The sequence below is a fragment of the Rana temporaria genome, chromosome 9 (assembly GCF_905171775.1).
Source record: "Rana temporaria chromosome 9, aRanTem1.1, whole genome shotgun sequence".
Lineage (NCBI taxonomy): Eukaryota > Metazoa > Chordata > Amphibia > Anura > Ranidae > Rana > Rana temporaria.
Window position 1 is genome coordinate 12,913,577 of NC_053497.1, and position 14,639 is coordinate 12,928,215.

The 14,639-nt window shown below is 47.7% G+C and overlaps 1 protein-coding gene across 1 annotated transcript in view; it reads right to left on the reverse strand.

Moving 5' to 3' along the window:
• LOC120913103 (Krueppel-like factor 5) overlaps positions 1-14,639 on the reverse strand; it is a 60,372-nt gene that overhangs the window by 12,250 nt on the left and 33,483 nt on the right. The window contains exon 3 of the mRNA XM_040322808.1: positions 9,866-9,925. Within this exon, the coding sequence (XP_040178742.1) occupies positions 9,866-9,925 (60 nt within the window). The remainder of the gene's footprint in view (positions 1-9,865; positions 9,926-14,639) is intronic.

A 14,639-nucleotide genomic window follows, 5' to 3' on the forward strand; every position in this document is an offset into this window, starting at 1 on the left:
CTAAAAAACGCCTCAGTGTAAAAGGGGGTCCTACACTCTCCCCCTCTCTTTTACACTCACTCTCTTTTTCTTACACTCACCCCCCTCTCTCTCTTTCTCACCCTCTCATGATATACAATAATGGATGTAGGGGCCTTTTGGTGGGCGTGATTTTTTATTTTATTGAATTAAAGTAGGCCAGTCTGGATGAAGTCCAGGGCCAAATTTTTGTCCCAGTCCAGCCCTGCTGCCACCCGATCACTTATATGGGGCTCTCAAAGTGCGCTCCCGCTTGTGGGACCTGCAGTGGTTCCCGGGCTCTCCCATTTCTCCGGGGGGTTCAGGTAGGGTTGCCACCATTTCTTCAAGCCAAACCCGAACACTTTAGCGGCCTGGAACACCTTTGGGTGCCCCAAGGAGAATGGTAATGCAGTGTGCATAGTGTGAAGTGGGTGTGGCCAAATTGCTCTTGCTAGCATCATTGCCCTGCCCCCCCCTAATGATGCCGAACCTGCCCCCAGGCAGCGGCCCGCAGCTCCCGGATGGCAACAGATTTGTGTGTGACTATCTTGGTTACTTGGGGAGCCACAGCCTGGTCTGAATATTGTGTCCGGGTTTCAGTCCGCCTGAAATCCGCACACAAGTTTCAAAGCCCGGACTGTCCGGGTGAATCCCGGACAGGTGGCAACCCTAAGCTCAGGACCGGGAAAAACGGTTAGAAAAGGGGGAACACAGAGAACATTCATTCTTTCCTTTTTTGTTTTCTCTCTGGATTTAATAGTCACAACGGAGATGGGGGAACAGATGTTCTTCCATCTCCTCTGGCTTCCTGGAGAAATGGGAGGGCTCGGGAGCCACGGGACAGGGTGGCCCTTCATTTATTTATAGATCTATATAACACAGGGAACATTCGTTTCCTCATCCTTCCTGCTATGTGTATTATGTCACTTCTGGGGTCTCAACTGTCATTTCTTGGCCAGTGTAGCCGAGAATGCAGCTAATCCTGGACCTCCGCTTTTTCTATATCCAGGTATTATACCTGAGCCTTTTACCACTGTGCCTACTTTATATTTTGCACTGATGTCAGTTTATTTTTCTATGTTTGAGTGTATTGCTTAACGTTTATGACCAGATTGTCTGGTGTTTTTTTTTTTATGTTTTTATGTTTGTTGGTTTGTCTTAAACCTAATAAAAATATCTTAAAAAAAAAAAAAAAGAGAATGCAGCTATTCAAGCATGGTCTGTGCTTGAATGGCTGTTTGGGGGCCACTGGGGGTTTAGAGAATGGGAAACTTGAGGAAATGCTTCCTCCTGCCTGCATTAGACTGCTGATATCATCTGAGCCTAGGCAAAGTTGAATTGTTGCAGTCTGATTACTAGGGGAAGGGAGACTGAGGAAAGGCTTCCCCCTGCCTGCAGCAGACTGATGATATCATCTGAGCCTAGGCAAAGTTGAATTATTGCAGTCTGCTTACTAGGGGAAGGGAGACTGAGGAAAGGCTTCCCCCTGCCTGCAGAAGACTGGTGACATCATGAGCCTAGGCTAAGGTGACCAGATTTTTAAAATGAAATCCGGGGACATATTTTTTTTTTCACTAGTAATGGCGGCAATCAGCGACTCTCTACCCGTTGCGGCCCGCCTCACAGCCTGTCAAGTCTCACTCTCCGGGCCCCGGCTACTATTGGGTGGGGTGCGGAGGAAGATCCCTCATCCAGAGAAGGCAAGGAGATAAACAGGCAGGCGACTGGCCGGGACTTGAGCCAAGGCAGAAGAACACACGAGCGGAGCTGGATGGGCATGCACCCGAAACTGAAGAAATATTGCCTCCACTCCGACCAGCACATGATCATCAGAAAGGGGCACAGATAATGGAAAACAATACACCCCCCTATGCTAGTTGGAGCGGCGGAGAGGGGGGGTGTAATTCAGATTTTTTTTTTTAATTCTGCACTGACTGGGCTGGATTCAGAAACGAGATACGACGGCATATCTCTGAGTTGCGGCGTCGTATCTATGCGCCTGATTCAGAGAATCAGGTTACGCATATATTTCCCTAAGATCCGACCGGCGTAAGTGTCTTACACCGTCGTATCTTAGGCTGCATATTTACGCTGGCCGCTAGGTGGCGCTTCCGTATATTTACGCGAGGAATATGCTAATTAAGTATTTACGCCGATTCAGAAACGTACGTCCGGCCGGCGCATTTTTTTACGTCGTTTACATTAGGCTTTTTCCGGCGTAAAGTTACCCCTGCTATATGAGGCGTAGCTAATGTTAAGTATGGACGTCGTTTCCGCGCCGAGTTTTGAAATGTTTACGTCGTTTGCGTAAGTCGTTCGCGAATAGGGCTGTACGTAAGTTACGTTCACGTCTAAAGCAATGACGACTTGCGGCGTAATTTCGAGCATGCGCACTGGGATTTTCTGTCACGAACGGCGCATGCGCCGTTCACAAAAAACGTAAAATACGCAGGGTCATGTTAAATTTAAATAAAACACGCCCACAACATCCCCATTTGAATTAGGCGGGCTTACGCCGGCCCACATACGTTACGCCGACCGTAACTTAGGGCGCAAGTTCTTTCTGAATACGGAACTTACGCCCAAATTTACGGCGTAACGTATCTGAGATACGTTACGCCAGCAGAAAGATCCGCTGATCTTTCTGAATCCAGCCCACTGTCTTTGAAATTGCCCCAGCCCCTGTTCAAATCCAATCCGGGGACAAAACTGGGGACAAACTTGGTCCTGGGACAGTGGGGTAGATTCAGGTAGGGCTGCGCACTCTTACGGAGGCGCAGCGTACCGTTTTAACGCTACGCCTCCGTAAATTACTTGCGCTACGCTTCATTCATGAAGCAGTAGCTCCGTAATTTGCTCGGGCGCTCCGTAAAACTGTCCGGCGTAAGCGTGCGTAATTTAAATGATCCCGTAGGGGGCGTGGATCATTTAAATTAGGCGCGTTCCCGCGCCGAACGTAGTGCGCATGCTCCGTCGGGAAACTTTCCCGACGTGCATTGCGGTAAATGACGTCGCAAGGACATCATTTGCTTCAACGTGAACGTAAATGGCGTCCAGCGCCATTCGCGATTCACTTACGCAAAGACGTAATTTTCAAAAATCGCGACGCGGGAACAACGGGTATACTTAGCATTGGCTGCTCCTGCCAATAGCATGAGCAGCCTTACGCAGAAACCGACGAACGCAAACGACGTAAAACGAGAACGCCGGGCGCGAGTACGGTTGTGAATCGGCCTTAGAGCCTTATGCCAGTCATATTTTAGGCTGCAGTCGGCGTATCAAGCTTCCTGAATCAGGAGGAGCCGATACGCTGGCGCAACTAAGCAATTACGCTGCGTATCTATGGATACGCAGACGCAATTGCTTTCTGAATCTACCCCACTGTCCTCAATCCGCGGACTGTCCCCTGAAACCGGGGATGTCTGGTCACCCTAGTCTAGGCAAAATTGCAATCTGATTACTAGGAGAAAGGGAGACTGAGGAAATGCTTTCTCCTGCCTGCAGCAGACTGATGACATCATCTCAGCCTAGGCAAAATCACTAGTAGTAGAGCTTACGGTTGGCTTCTTAATGATTAAACGTGGAGCTTTTATGAAAAATGAGGTTGTTGCTGTACGTCGTGAGACATTGTGATTTTATTTATAATTACAGTATCATTGGCTGGAATTGATCGCATATCTTGCTACGCTTCCCGCTGAACAAACTTTGAAAGAGTTAATTGAATGGAATGTTCTATTTCCAGAAGGAGAGCGGGGGTCTGCCAAACCATTGTCTTCCAGCATGTAAGAAGGTCAGGCTCAGGCTGGAAACAATGGGCACTGAATTCGTGTCAGGACCGCGCCATTGTGTCAGGTCCTGGCATGCTGTTTGAAATACCACGCAAGGGCTACCCCAAACAATAGGGCATCACCGGCACCGCTCGTCCCCCCCCCCCCTCCCTTCCCCCACCAGGACACTTATCTGTCCTTGTCTACAGCAATATTTATTTATTTATTTTTTATTGAATATTAAAATTCTAGGGCCAGATCCACAAAAAACGGGCGTATATTTAGGCGGGCGTAGCGCATCTCATTTGCGCTACGCCGCCGTAAGTCAGAGTGGCTCGTATTGTATCCACAAAGCACTTGCTACCATATGTGCGCCGGCGTAACGTAAATCGGCCGTCGCATATAGATACGCCGGGCGCACGTACGTTCGTGAATCGGCGTATCTACCTAATTTGCATATTCTACACGTAAATCTTACGGAAGCGCCACCTAGCGGCCAGCGTAAATATGCAACTAAGATACGACGGCGTAAGAGTTTTACGTCAGTCGTATCTAAGCAAAAATCAGGCGTATCTTGCTTTCTGGATACAGAAAAAAGATACGCCGGCGCATCCTAGAAGTTACGCGGCGTATCAATAGATACGCCGACGTAACTTCTTCGTGGATCTGGCCCCCTAATGTTTTAGTATGATCTTGACAAGAGAAATTGCAATTACGATGCAAATGAAAAAAAAAAGACAAAAATACAAACACTATAGAAGGTAATACAAGATATAGATATTTCTACTGTAACTGGCTGCTGATACAATAACAATGGCCCAGATTCAGTAAGCAATTGCGCCTGCGTAACCATAGTTACGCAGCGCAATTGCTGACTTGCGCCGGCGTAACGAGTTCTCCTGATTCAGAGAACTCGTTACGCCGACTGCAGCCTAAAATCTGCGTGGCATAAGGCTCTTATGCCACGCAGATTTTAGGCTGCATTCTTGCGATGACCGCTAGGGGGCGTTCCCATTGTGGTCAGCGTATAGTATGCAAATTGTACTTACGCCGATTCACAATGTTGCGTGCCCCCTGCGTACGCAAGTTACGTCGTTTCCGTACGGCGTGTTTAGCGTAAGGCTGCCCCTTCTAATAGCAGGGGCAGCCAATGCTAAACTATACCCGGCGTTCCCGCGTTGCGACGTTCGAATTTTACGTCGTTTGCGTAAGTGAATCGTGAATGGCGCTGGACACCATTCACGTTCACTTTCAAGCAAATGACGTCCTTGCGACGTCATTTGCCGCAATGCACGTCGGGAAAGTTTCCCGACGGAGCATGCGCTCTACGCTCGGCGCGGGAGCGCGCCTAATTTAAATGATTCCCGCCCCCGGCGGGATCATTTACATTGCGCGCGCTTACGCCGGGCAATTTTGCCGGCGCGCCCTCGCAATTTACGGAGCTACTGCTCCGTGAATCGAGGGCAGCGCAAAATATTTGCGGGGGCGCAGGGCAAAATCGTTGCCCTGCGCCTCCGCAAATAGAGCGCAATTCTTTCTGAATCCGGGCCAATGCATTTTATTATTATTATTTTATTATTTATTTTGAATAATTTCTATTTACAAATAGTAATAATAATAATAATACATAAATTACTATTATTTATTATAATTATTTTATTTCTTATTTATTTATATAATTTATGGCCCGGATTCACAAAGCACTTGCGCCAACGTATCTCCCGATACGCCGCGTAAGTGCAAATATGCGCCGTCGTATCTGTGCCCTGGGCCCACAAACTAAGATACGCCTAAAAACAGGCTTCATCCCACCGACGTAACTTGCCTACGCCGGCGTAGGGTGGGAGCGCACATTTACGGTGGCCGCATGTGGCGCTCCCATTGATTTTCTATTCAAATATGCAAATGAGGGAGACGCGGCGATTCACGAACGTAAGTGCACCCGACGCAGGTTACGACTGGTGCGCATAAGTTGTACATCCGGCGTAAAGTTAAGCCCCATAAAGGAGGTGTAACTTAGCAGCAGACATGCAAAGGGCTGCACCAGGGAACTCAAGCCGGCGTATTTTACGTTGGACGTGAATATGGCTGGGCGTAGGTTACGTTTAACGCCGCAGGCAGTGATCCGGCGTATCTTAGGCAGTTGTTCCGACGTGGTTATGAGCATGCGCAGAGGGATGCGTCCTCGTCTCGGCGCATGCGCTGTCGGTGATACGTATCTGTCTGGCGCTCGGCCCATCATTTGCATGGGGTCACGCCTCATTTGCATGGCTCACGCACACTTACGCCGACTTACGCCTTCGAAACCTAGCGCAGTTTTGGGACCATTGGCTTTGTGAGTTCAATGCTTGCCGCTACGGCGGCGTAATTTGCGCCCGCTCTCTGTGAATCCGGGCCTATATGTATATTTATTAATAATAATAACAACAACAAAAATAAAATCCATAATAACATAAAACATATTTATATTATTATTTATAATAATTTCTATTTACATTATATTTATATTACATTTATAAATATTATTATCACTACTATTATTATTATTATTATTATTATTATTATTATTAATATTACACCCATGCTTTTATTCTATTTTTTATTTATCAGGTCTCAGCATTACCACTATCACTAAAAAAATTACTAAAGCAAAGCTGAAGTACATTTAAGAATCATTAAAGCTAAACTACTCCTTCTATCTGCTTATACAGTGACCTGAAAAAGTATTCATACCCCTTTTAAATGTTCCACATGTTGTCAAGTTACAACCAAAAACGTAAATGTATTTTATTGGGATTTTATGTGAGAGACCAACACAAAGTGACACATAATTGTGAAGTGGAAGGAAAATGATAAATGGCTTTCAATTTTTTTTTACAAATAAATATGTGAAAAGTGTGGGGGGGGGGGTACATTTGTATTCAGCCCCCCTTTCTCTGATACCCCTAACTAAAATCTAGTGGAACCAATTGCCTTCAGAAGTCATCTAATTAGTAAATAGAGTCCACCTGTGTGTAATTTAATCTCAGTATAAATATGGCTGTTCTGTGGAGCCCTCAGAGGTTTGTTAGAGAGCCTTAGTGAACAAACAGCATCATGAAGGCCAAGGAACACACCAGACAGGTCAGGGATAAAGTCATGGAGAAGTGTAAATCAGGGTTAGGTCTCCCAAGCTTTGAACATCTCACAGAGCTCTGTTCAATCCATCATCGGAAAATGGAAAGAATACGGCACAGCTGCAAAGCTACCAAGACATGGTCGTCCACCTAAACTGACCGGCCGGGCAAGGAGAGCATTCATCAGAGAAGCAGCCAAGAGGCCCCATGGTGACTCTGGAGGAGCTGCAGAGATCCACAGCTCAGGGGGGAGAATCTGTCCACAGGACAACTATTAGTGGTCTCTCCACAAATCTGCCCCTTTATGGGAGAGTGACAAGAAGAAAGACATTGGAGAAAGAAAGCCATAAGAAGTCCTGTTTGCAGCTTGCGAGAAGCCATGTGGGGGAGGGGACACAGCAAACACGTGGAAGAAGGTGCTCTGGTCAGATGAGACCAAAATTGAACTTTTTGGCCTAAAAGCAAAACGCTATGTGTGTCAGAAAACTAACACATCACATCACCCTGAACACACCATCCCCACCGTGAAACATGGTGGTGGCAGCATCATGTTGTGGGGATGCTTTTCTTCAGCAGGGACAGGGAAGATGGTCAGAGTTGATGGGAAGATGGATGGAGCCAAATACAGGGCAATCTTAGAAGAAAACCTGTCAGGCCCCGTACACACGACCGGGTTTCTTGGCAGAATTCAGCCAGAAACTCGATCGGAGCCGTATTCTGCCGAGAAACGCGGTCGTGTGTATACTTTTGACCGAGGAAACCAACGAGGATCTCGTCGGGCCAAATAGAGAACATGTTCTCTATTTCCTCGTCAATCAATCAGGAAACTTGGCTCGCCGAGGATCCTCGGTGGCTTCACAAGGAACTCGATAAGCAAAACGATGTGTTTTGCTCGTCGAGTTTCTCAGACGTGTGTACAGGGCCTCAGAGTTTCCAAAAGACTTGAGACTGGGGAGGAGGTTCACCTTGCAGCAGGACAACGACCCTAAACATACAGCCAGAGCTACAATGGAATGGTTTAGATCAAAGCATATTCATGTGTTAGAATGGCCCAGTCACAGTCCAGACCTAAATCCCATTGAGAATCTGTGACACCACCTTCAGTGGGAGGCTGAACTCGGGAGGCAACTCGATCCGGAAGATTGGCAGGCTATGACCATGGCATTGTCTAAATGCTCTACCAATGTTCTTTTTCAGGAGAACGCTTATAAAGTGTTCTATAGGTGGTACTATACCCCGGCCAGACTGGCGAGTTTCATACCTTCGTATTCCCCTTTGTGTTTCCGTGGATGCTCTCAGGAGGGTACCATGGCACATATCTGGTGGACCTGTCCCAGGGTATGCAGATTGTGGGTTAGAGTGTATGCGTTGCTCCGCAACCTCTTTGATACCAACCTAAAGAAGGACCCTTTTGAGGCCCTTTTATGGAAACCGATCACGGAGCTTCTCCGCCCTGAACGCCAGCTGGCGGCGCATGTTTTTACTGCAACTAAATTGATCATTGCAAGGGCCTGGAAAACCCCGGTTCTCAGTTTCGAAGCAGTTAAAAACTGCATTAATGATATTATGGTTAACGAGAAACTCACTGCTGTGTTAGCAGATACCCACGATAAATTTCTCAGGGTATGGCAACCCTGGGTGGCTAACAACCACCTTTCACGATTTAACCCAACACTACTTTCTCTTTGATAGGTCTCTGTTCCCCCTGCCCCGTGGACCCCCTTCTCTCTTTCATTCTTTCTTTCTTTCTATTTTTCTTTCTTTCATTTTTCTATTTTCTTTTCTCTATTTCTTTTCCTCTTTCTCTTCATTGCTACTTGCTCATGCAACCTATCTAGTGGACTCTCTTTTCATCCTCTCTTTCTTTGTTCTTTGTGGCTTGGGCCCTCGGGCCTGGTCCTGTCGGCCCTGGACACAGGATGCATTATTTATTTTATATTTTGAAAAACTGATATCCTCTGCTATGTGCCTGCTTGAATTTTAATTTTTGGTTTGTTATTTTATTTAATATCTTTATTTTTTTATTTTTTTTTATATTTGGTAATGTTGTGTATCGTATAGCAACTTTGCTTTTAAGTTCTACATTTGCCCCGGCGTGTTAGCCGGTATGTCACCTAAGCCGACATTAGGTTAATTTAGCAGGCTACTGGAGTTGAGGACATTGTATTGCCGGTTTTCTGGATTCGCTTTTGGATCCCTAAGTGCCGGATTGATCTCAGGTCTACGGACTATTTGTTCTGATGTTTGATACCTTATGCTGTGTCCACCACAGTCTTTTTCTCTTTTGTACTCTTTTTGTTTGTTGATGTACCTTTTTCAATAAAACTCTTTGTACAAGAGAATCTGTGACAAGACTTGAAAATTGCTGTTCAGACGCTCTCCATCCAATCTGACAGAGCTTGAGATATTTTACAAAGAAGAATGGGGAGAAATGTCCCTCTCTAGATGTGCAAAGCTGGTAGAGACACCCCCAAAAAGACTTGTAGAGAAAGGAGGTTCTACAAAGTATTGACTCCGGTGGGCGCCATACAAATGCCCCTCCCCCCCCCCCACACACTTTTCACATATTTGTTTGTAAAAAAAATTGAAAATCATTTATCATTTTCCTTCCACTTCACAATTATGTGCCACTTTGTGATGGCGAATCTTGGCACCCCAGATGTTTTGGAACTGCATTTCCCATGATCCTCCTGCACTCTCCAGTGTAGTGGAGCATCATGGGAAATGTAGTTCCAAAACATCTGGGGTGCCGAGGTTCTCCACCACTGGCCTATCACGTATAATCCCAATAAAATACATTTAGGTGTTTGGTTGGAACGTGAAAAAATTTGGAAAATTTCAAGAGGGTATGAATACTTTTTTCAAGGGTCTGTATTTTGCCCTTCCTGGTTCCTCCTTTCCCTCTTGGATAACATCAATCAAAATGCCGCCATAGCAAAGAGTGCAAGACTAGAAAAAAAGACCTGAAAACGTGTCAGTTACCTGTGTGTGTTCTCTGATGTGCCTTGAGGTGTGAACTCTTGGTGTAGACTTTTGTGCAACCTGAGAAAAAAAAAAAAAGCACAGGCACGCCGTGAATAAGCCAATCATGATATTTATTTAGTACATAACAAGACAAACGTTGAAGATGATGTATTCCTCTATAGTTCATAATATCGCATTTCTATTGGTCGAGCCTGTCCTGGGAAAACAGGACAGGTGGATACAGGGTAGGTTCACACCATACAGGTGCATTGGTGCGCGCATTGCGTTCCCACGCATCAGGTGCAGAGCAACCCATTTGTTTCAATGCACGAGAAACGCGTAAACAAAAGTTACCGGCCCTATTTCTAAATGACGCTGCACCTAAACGCGCAACGGTTAACTGCACCGCTTTGCATCTGATAAGGAGCAACGCGTTTTTGTGCGTGCCGCGTGCTCTCCTGACGTGCACAGACACGCGTTTTTCCTTTAACAGACGCACAGCAGCACTATTAACTGTTATGCGTTTTGGCGCGGCGCGATTTTCAAAAAAGGGCCAAACTAAAGGATATGAAAACCCCTAACAATGAACTAGGTTTGCACCGAAACGTTTTTTTTTTATTATTGCCGAGGACCGATACTTTTGGTCGAGTACTTGCCGACACCAAGTGGTGCCAATTGTGTTAATACAAAATACGTAGGCGCAAATTGCACTACAAAGAATCGCATGCGATTTCCCCCACACCGCTCCTGTGTGTGGTGAGTATACAGAAAGGGAAAAGCAGTGGGTAGGTCATTAAAAATGTTAGAACTCACATTAAAGCAGAGGTCCACGCAAAAATGGAACTTCCGCTTTTTTCCCGCTTTCGGGCATAGATACCCGAGCCACCCACGGGTATCTACGACCCTTCCGGCGCCTTCTCCGCCCCCCCCGCAGTCTTCTGGGAGACACACAGGTCCCAGAAGACAGAAGGGACCAGTGGGGAATGCTCAGGGGGTCGCGCATACTCAGTAGGTGCCCATGAAGTGAAGCTGCAAGGCTTCACTTTCTGATACTCTTACCAAAGATGGCGGCGGCAGCAACCGAGAGCCGAGGGACAGATTGGCTTCGGGTGCCGACATTGCGGGCGCCCTGGACAAGTAAGTCTTCTTATTTTAAAAGTCAGCAGCTGCAGTACTGTAGCTGCTGACTTTAAAAAAGAAAAAATTGGGCGGACCTCCGCTTTAAGTACAGTAAAACCTCGGATTGCAAGTAACGCGGTATATGCGCGTTTCACAATACGAGCTACTTTAAAAAAAAAAAATCCTGACTTGTTTTGCAAGCGTTGTCTCACAAGATGAGCAGAATTCAAGCTGTTGGGGTGTGCAGTACTGCATGTGGCCAGAGGTGTGGGGGTGCTGGTGACACTCAGAGACGCTCGGAGAGACGCTAGCTTCCTTGGAGCCCTAGGGTTCCTTTAGAGGTTGCTAGGGGTTCCTTGGAGCTCTCGGGCTTCACCAGAGGTTGCTAGGGGTTCCTTGGAGCCCTAGGTTTCCGCCAGAGGTTGCTATGAGTGTATTGGAGCCCTAGGGTTCCTCCAGGGGTTGCTAGGGTTTCATTGGAGCTCTCAGGCTCCTCCAGAGGTTGCTAGGGATTCCTTAGAGCCATATGGTTCCTCCAGAGGTTGCTAGGGGTTCCTTCGAGCCCTAGGGTTCCTCTCAGGGGTTTCTAGAGGCTCCTTGGAGGTTGCTAGGGGTGCCTTGGAGCCCTAGGTTTCCTACAGAGTTTGCTAGGGATTCCTTGGATCCCTAGGGATTCTCCAGAGGTTGATAGGGTTTCCTTGGAACCCTAGGGTTCCTCCAGAGGTTGCTAGGGGTTCTTTGGAGCTCTCAGGCTTCACCAGAGGTTGCTAGGAGTTCCTTGGAGCCCTAGGTTTCCTCCAGAGGTTGCTATGGGTGCATTGGAGCCCTAGGGTTCCTCCAGAGGTTGCTAGGGTTTCCTTGGAGCCCTAGGGTTTCCTTGGAGCTCTAGGGTTCCTCCAGAGGTTGCTATGGGTGCCTTGGAGCCCTAGGATTCCTACCAAATTTGCTAGGGGTTCCTTGGAGCCCTAGGGTTCCTCCAGAGGTTGCTAGGATTTCCTTGGAGACCTAGGGTTTCTCCACAGGTTCCTTGGAGCCCTCGGGTTCCTCCAGAGGTTGCTATAGGGTTCCTTAGAGCCCCAGGGTTCCTCCAAAGATTTCTAAGGGTTCATTGGAGCCCTCAGGTTCCTCCAGAGGTTGCTATGGGTGCCTTGGATCCCTAGGGTTCCTCCAGAGGTTGCTATAGTTTCATTGGAGCCCTAGGGTTCCTCCAGAGGTTGCTATGGGTGCCTTGGAGACCTAGGGTTCATACAGAGTTTGCTAGGGGTTCCTTGGATCCCTAGGGTTCCTCCAGAGGTTGCTATGGTTTCCTTGGAGACCTAGGGTTTCTCCAGAGGTTTCAAGAGGCTCCTTGGAGGTTGCTAGGGGTGCCATGGAGCCCTATGGTTCCTACAGAGTTTGCTAGGGATTCCTTGGATCCCTAGGGATTCTCCAGAGGTTGATAGGGTTTCCTTGGAACCCTATGGTTTCTCCAGAGGTTGCTAGGGGTTCCTTGGAGCTCTCAGGCTTCCGCCAGAGCTTGCTATGGGTGCATTGGAGCCCTAGGGTTCATCCAGAGGTTGCTGTGGTTTCCTTGGATCCCTAGGGTTCCTCCAGAGGTTGATAGGGTTTCCTTGGAGCCCTAGGGTTCCTCCAGAAATTGCTATGGGTTCATTGGAGCTCTCAGGCTTTACCAGAGGTTGCTAGGGGTTCCTTGGAGCCCTAGGTTTCCTCCAGAGGTTGCTATGGGTGCATTGGAGCCCTAGGGTTCCTCTAGAGGTTGCTAGGGTTTCCTTGGAGCTCTAGGGTTCCTCCAGAGGTTGCTAGGATTTCCTTTGAGACCTAGGGTTTCTCCAGAGGTTCCTTGGAGCCCTCAGGGGGTTGCTAGGGTTTCATTGGAGCCCTCAGGTTCCTCCAGAGGTTGCTAGGGGTTCCTTAGAGCCCCATGGTTCCCCCAGAGGTTGCTAGGGGTTCCTTAGAGACCTAGGGTTCCTCCCAAAGGTTTCTAGGGGATCATTGGAGCACTCAGGTTCCTCCAGAGGTTGCTATGGGTGCATTGGATCCCTATGGTTCCTCCAGAGGTTGCTAGGCTTTCATTGGAGCCCTAGGGTACCTCCAGAGGTTGCTATGGGTGCCTTGGAGCCCTAGGGTTACTACAGAGTTTGCTAGGGGTTCTTCGAATTCCTAGGGTTCCTCCAGAGGTTGCTAGGGTTTCATTGGAGCCCTCAGGTTCCTCCTGAGGTTGCTAGGGGTTCCTTAGGGCTTCCCACTGAATATCACACTAATGTATCATGAGTTGTAGCTATAGTCTTTTTTTTAGCAGGGGTTCCAAGCTCGGAAAGTTTCCTGGGTTGAAAAGGTTAAGAAAGACTGATCTAGAACAGTGGTCTCCAAACTGCAGGATGGGGGCCAGATGCAGCCCTTTGCTTGCTTTTATATGGCCCTTGGGGCACAATTTTTATCCAATGCCAACACTGGGGTATAATCCCCCCCCCCCCACTGACACCAATGAAGGGGCAGAATTCCTACCCATGACACCAACAATGGGGTCCAGTGACACCAAGGTTCTGGGTCCCACGCCAAACAGCTGCCCTGCTGAAGTCTGGACATAGGAGGTCACCAGCCTTGCAAGGGCACCATTCAGAGAATGCTTTGCTTTTTCTCAACGCAGGCAAAATGTTCTCTGATTGGATGAGGTAGAGAGGAGGGGCATGTCACAACAAAAAATAATTGATACACTATATGTCCAAACGTTAGTGGACACCTGATCATTGACTATGAGTTTGTTGGACATACTATTCCAAAACCAGGTGGAGTTGTCTCACCACCATCTTTATGGCCATAATGGCCTCTACACATCTGGGAATGTGAATTTTTGCCCATAGAGCCAAAATAACTTTTGTGAGGTCAGGTTCTGATGTTGGTTGAGAAGTTCTGGGTCACAGTTTGCATTCCAATTATTCTTCAAGGTGCTCAAAAGGGTTAAGGGGTTCCTCCACACCAAACTGGTCTAACCATATCTTTATGGAGCTGGTTACCTACAAAGGTGTTCAGTAGAGTTGAGGTCAGGGCTTTTCCGAAGGCAACTCCAGTTCCTCCACACCAAACTCATCTAACCATATCTTTATGGAGCTGGTTACCTACAAAGTTGTTCAGTAGGGTTGAGGTTAGTGCTTTCCGAAGGCAACTCCAGTTCCTCCACACCAAACTCATCTAACCATGTATTCATGGAGTTGGCTTTGTATACTGGGGCACAGTTATGCTGGACCAAAAAAAGAACCTTCACCAAACTATTACCACCAACCAACCAAAGTTGGAAGTACACAGTTGTCTAAAACAGAGGTTCCTAACCTCAAGTAGGTCATTTACTAACAGTCAGTCAGTCAGATCAGTCAGTCAGTGTCAGCGGTGGAGTAGGGCGCTTCGGACCTTCCGCTTACGAGCCTGCTTCCACCCAGACCTGGCAGTCAGAGACCAGGCAGCTGCTAGGCTAGACGCTCCATGATACAAGCTCCCTGGAACCTGGAATCAGCATCTCGCTCTCCACAAGGACTCCTCTCCTCCGCAGGTAAGACCCTGCCTCTCAGGGCCTGATATCCTGGGGATCCTCTGACGGCCGTCCTTATCAGGGCAGCCGTCACACAGACCCCACACTGCGGCTTTCTAGACTACTTTTCGCCGGCATCTATCGCCCGCA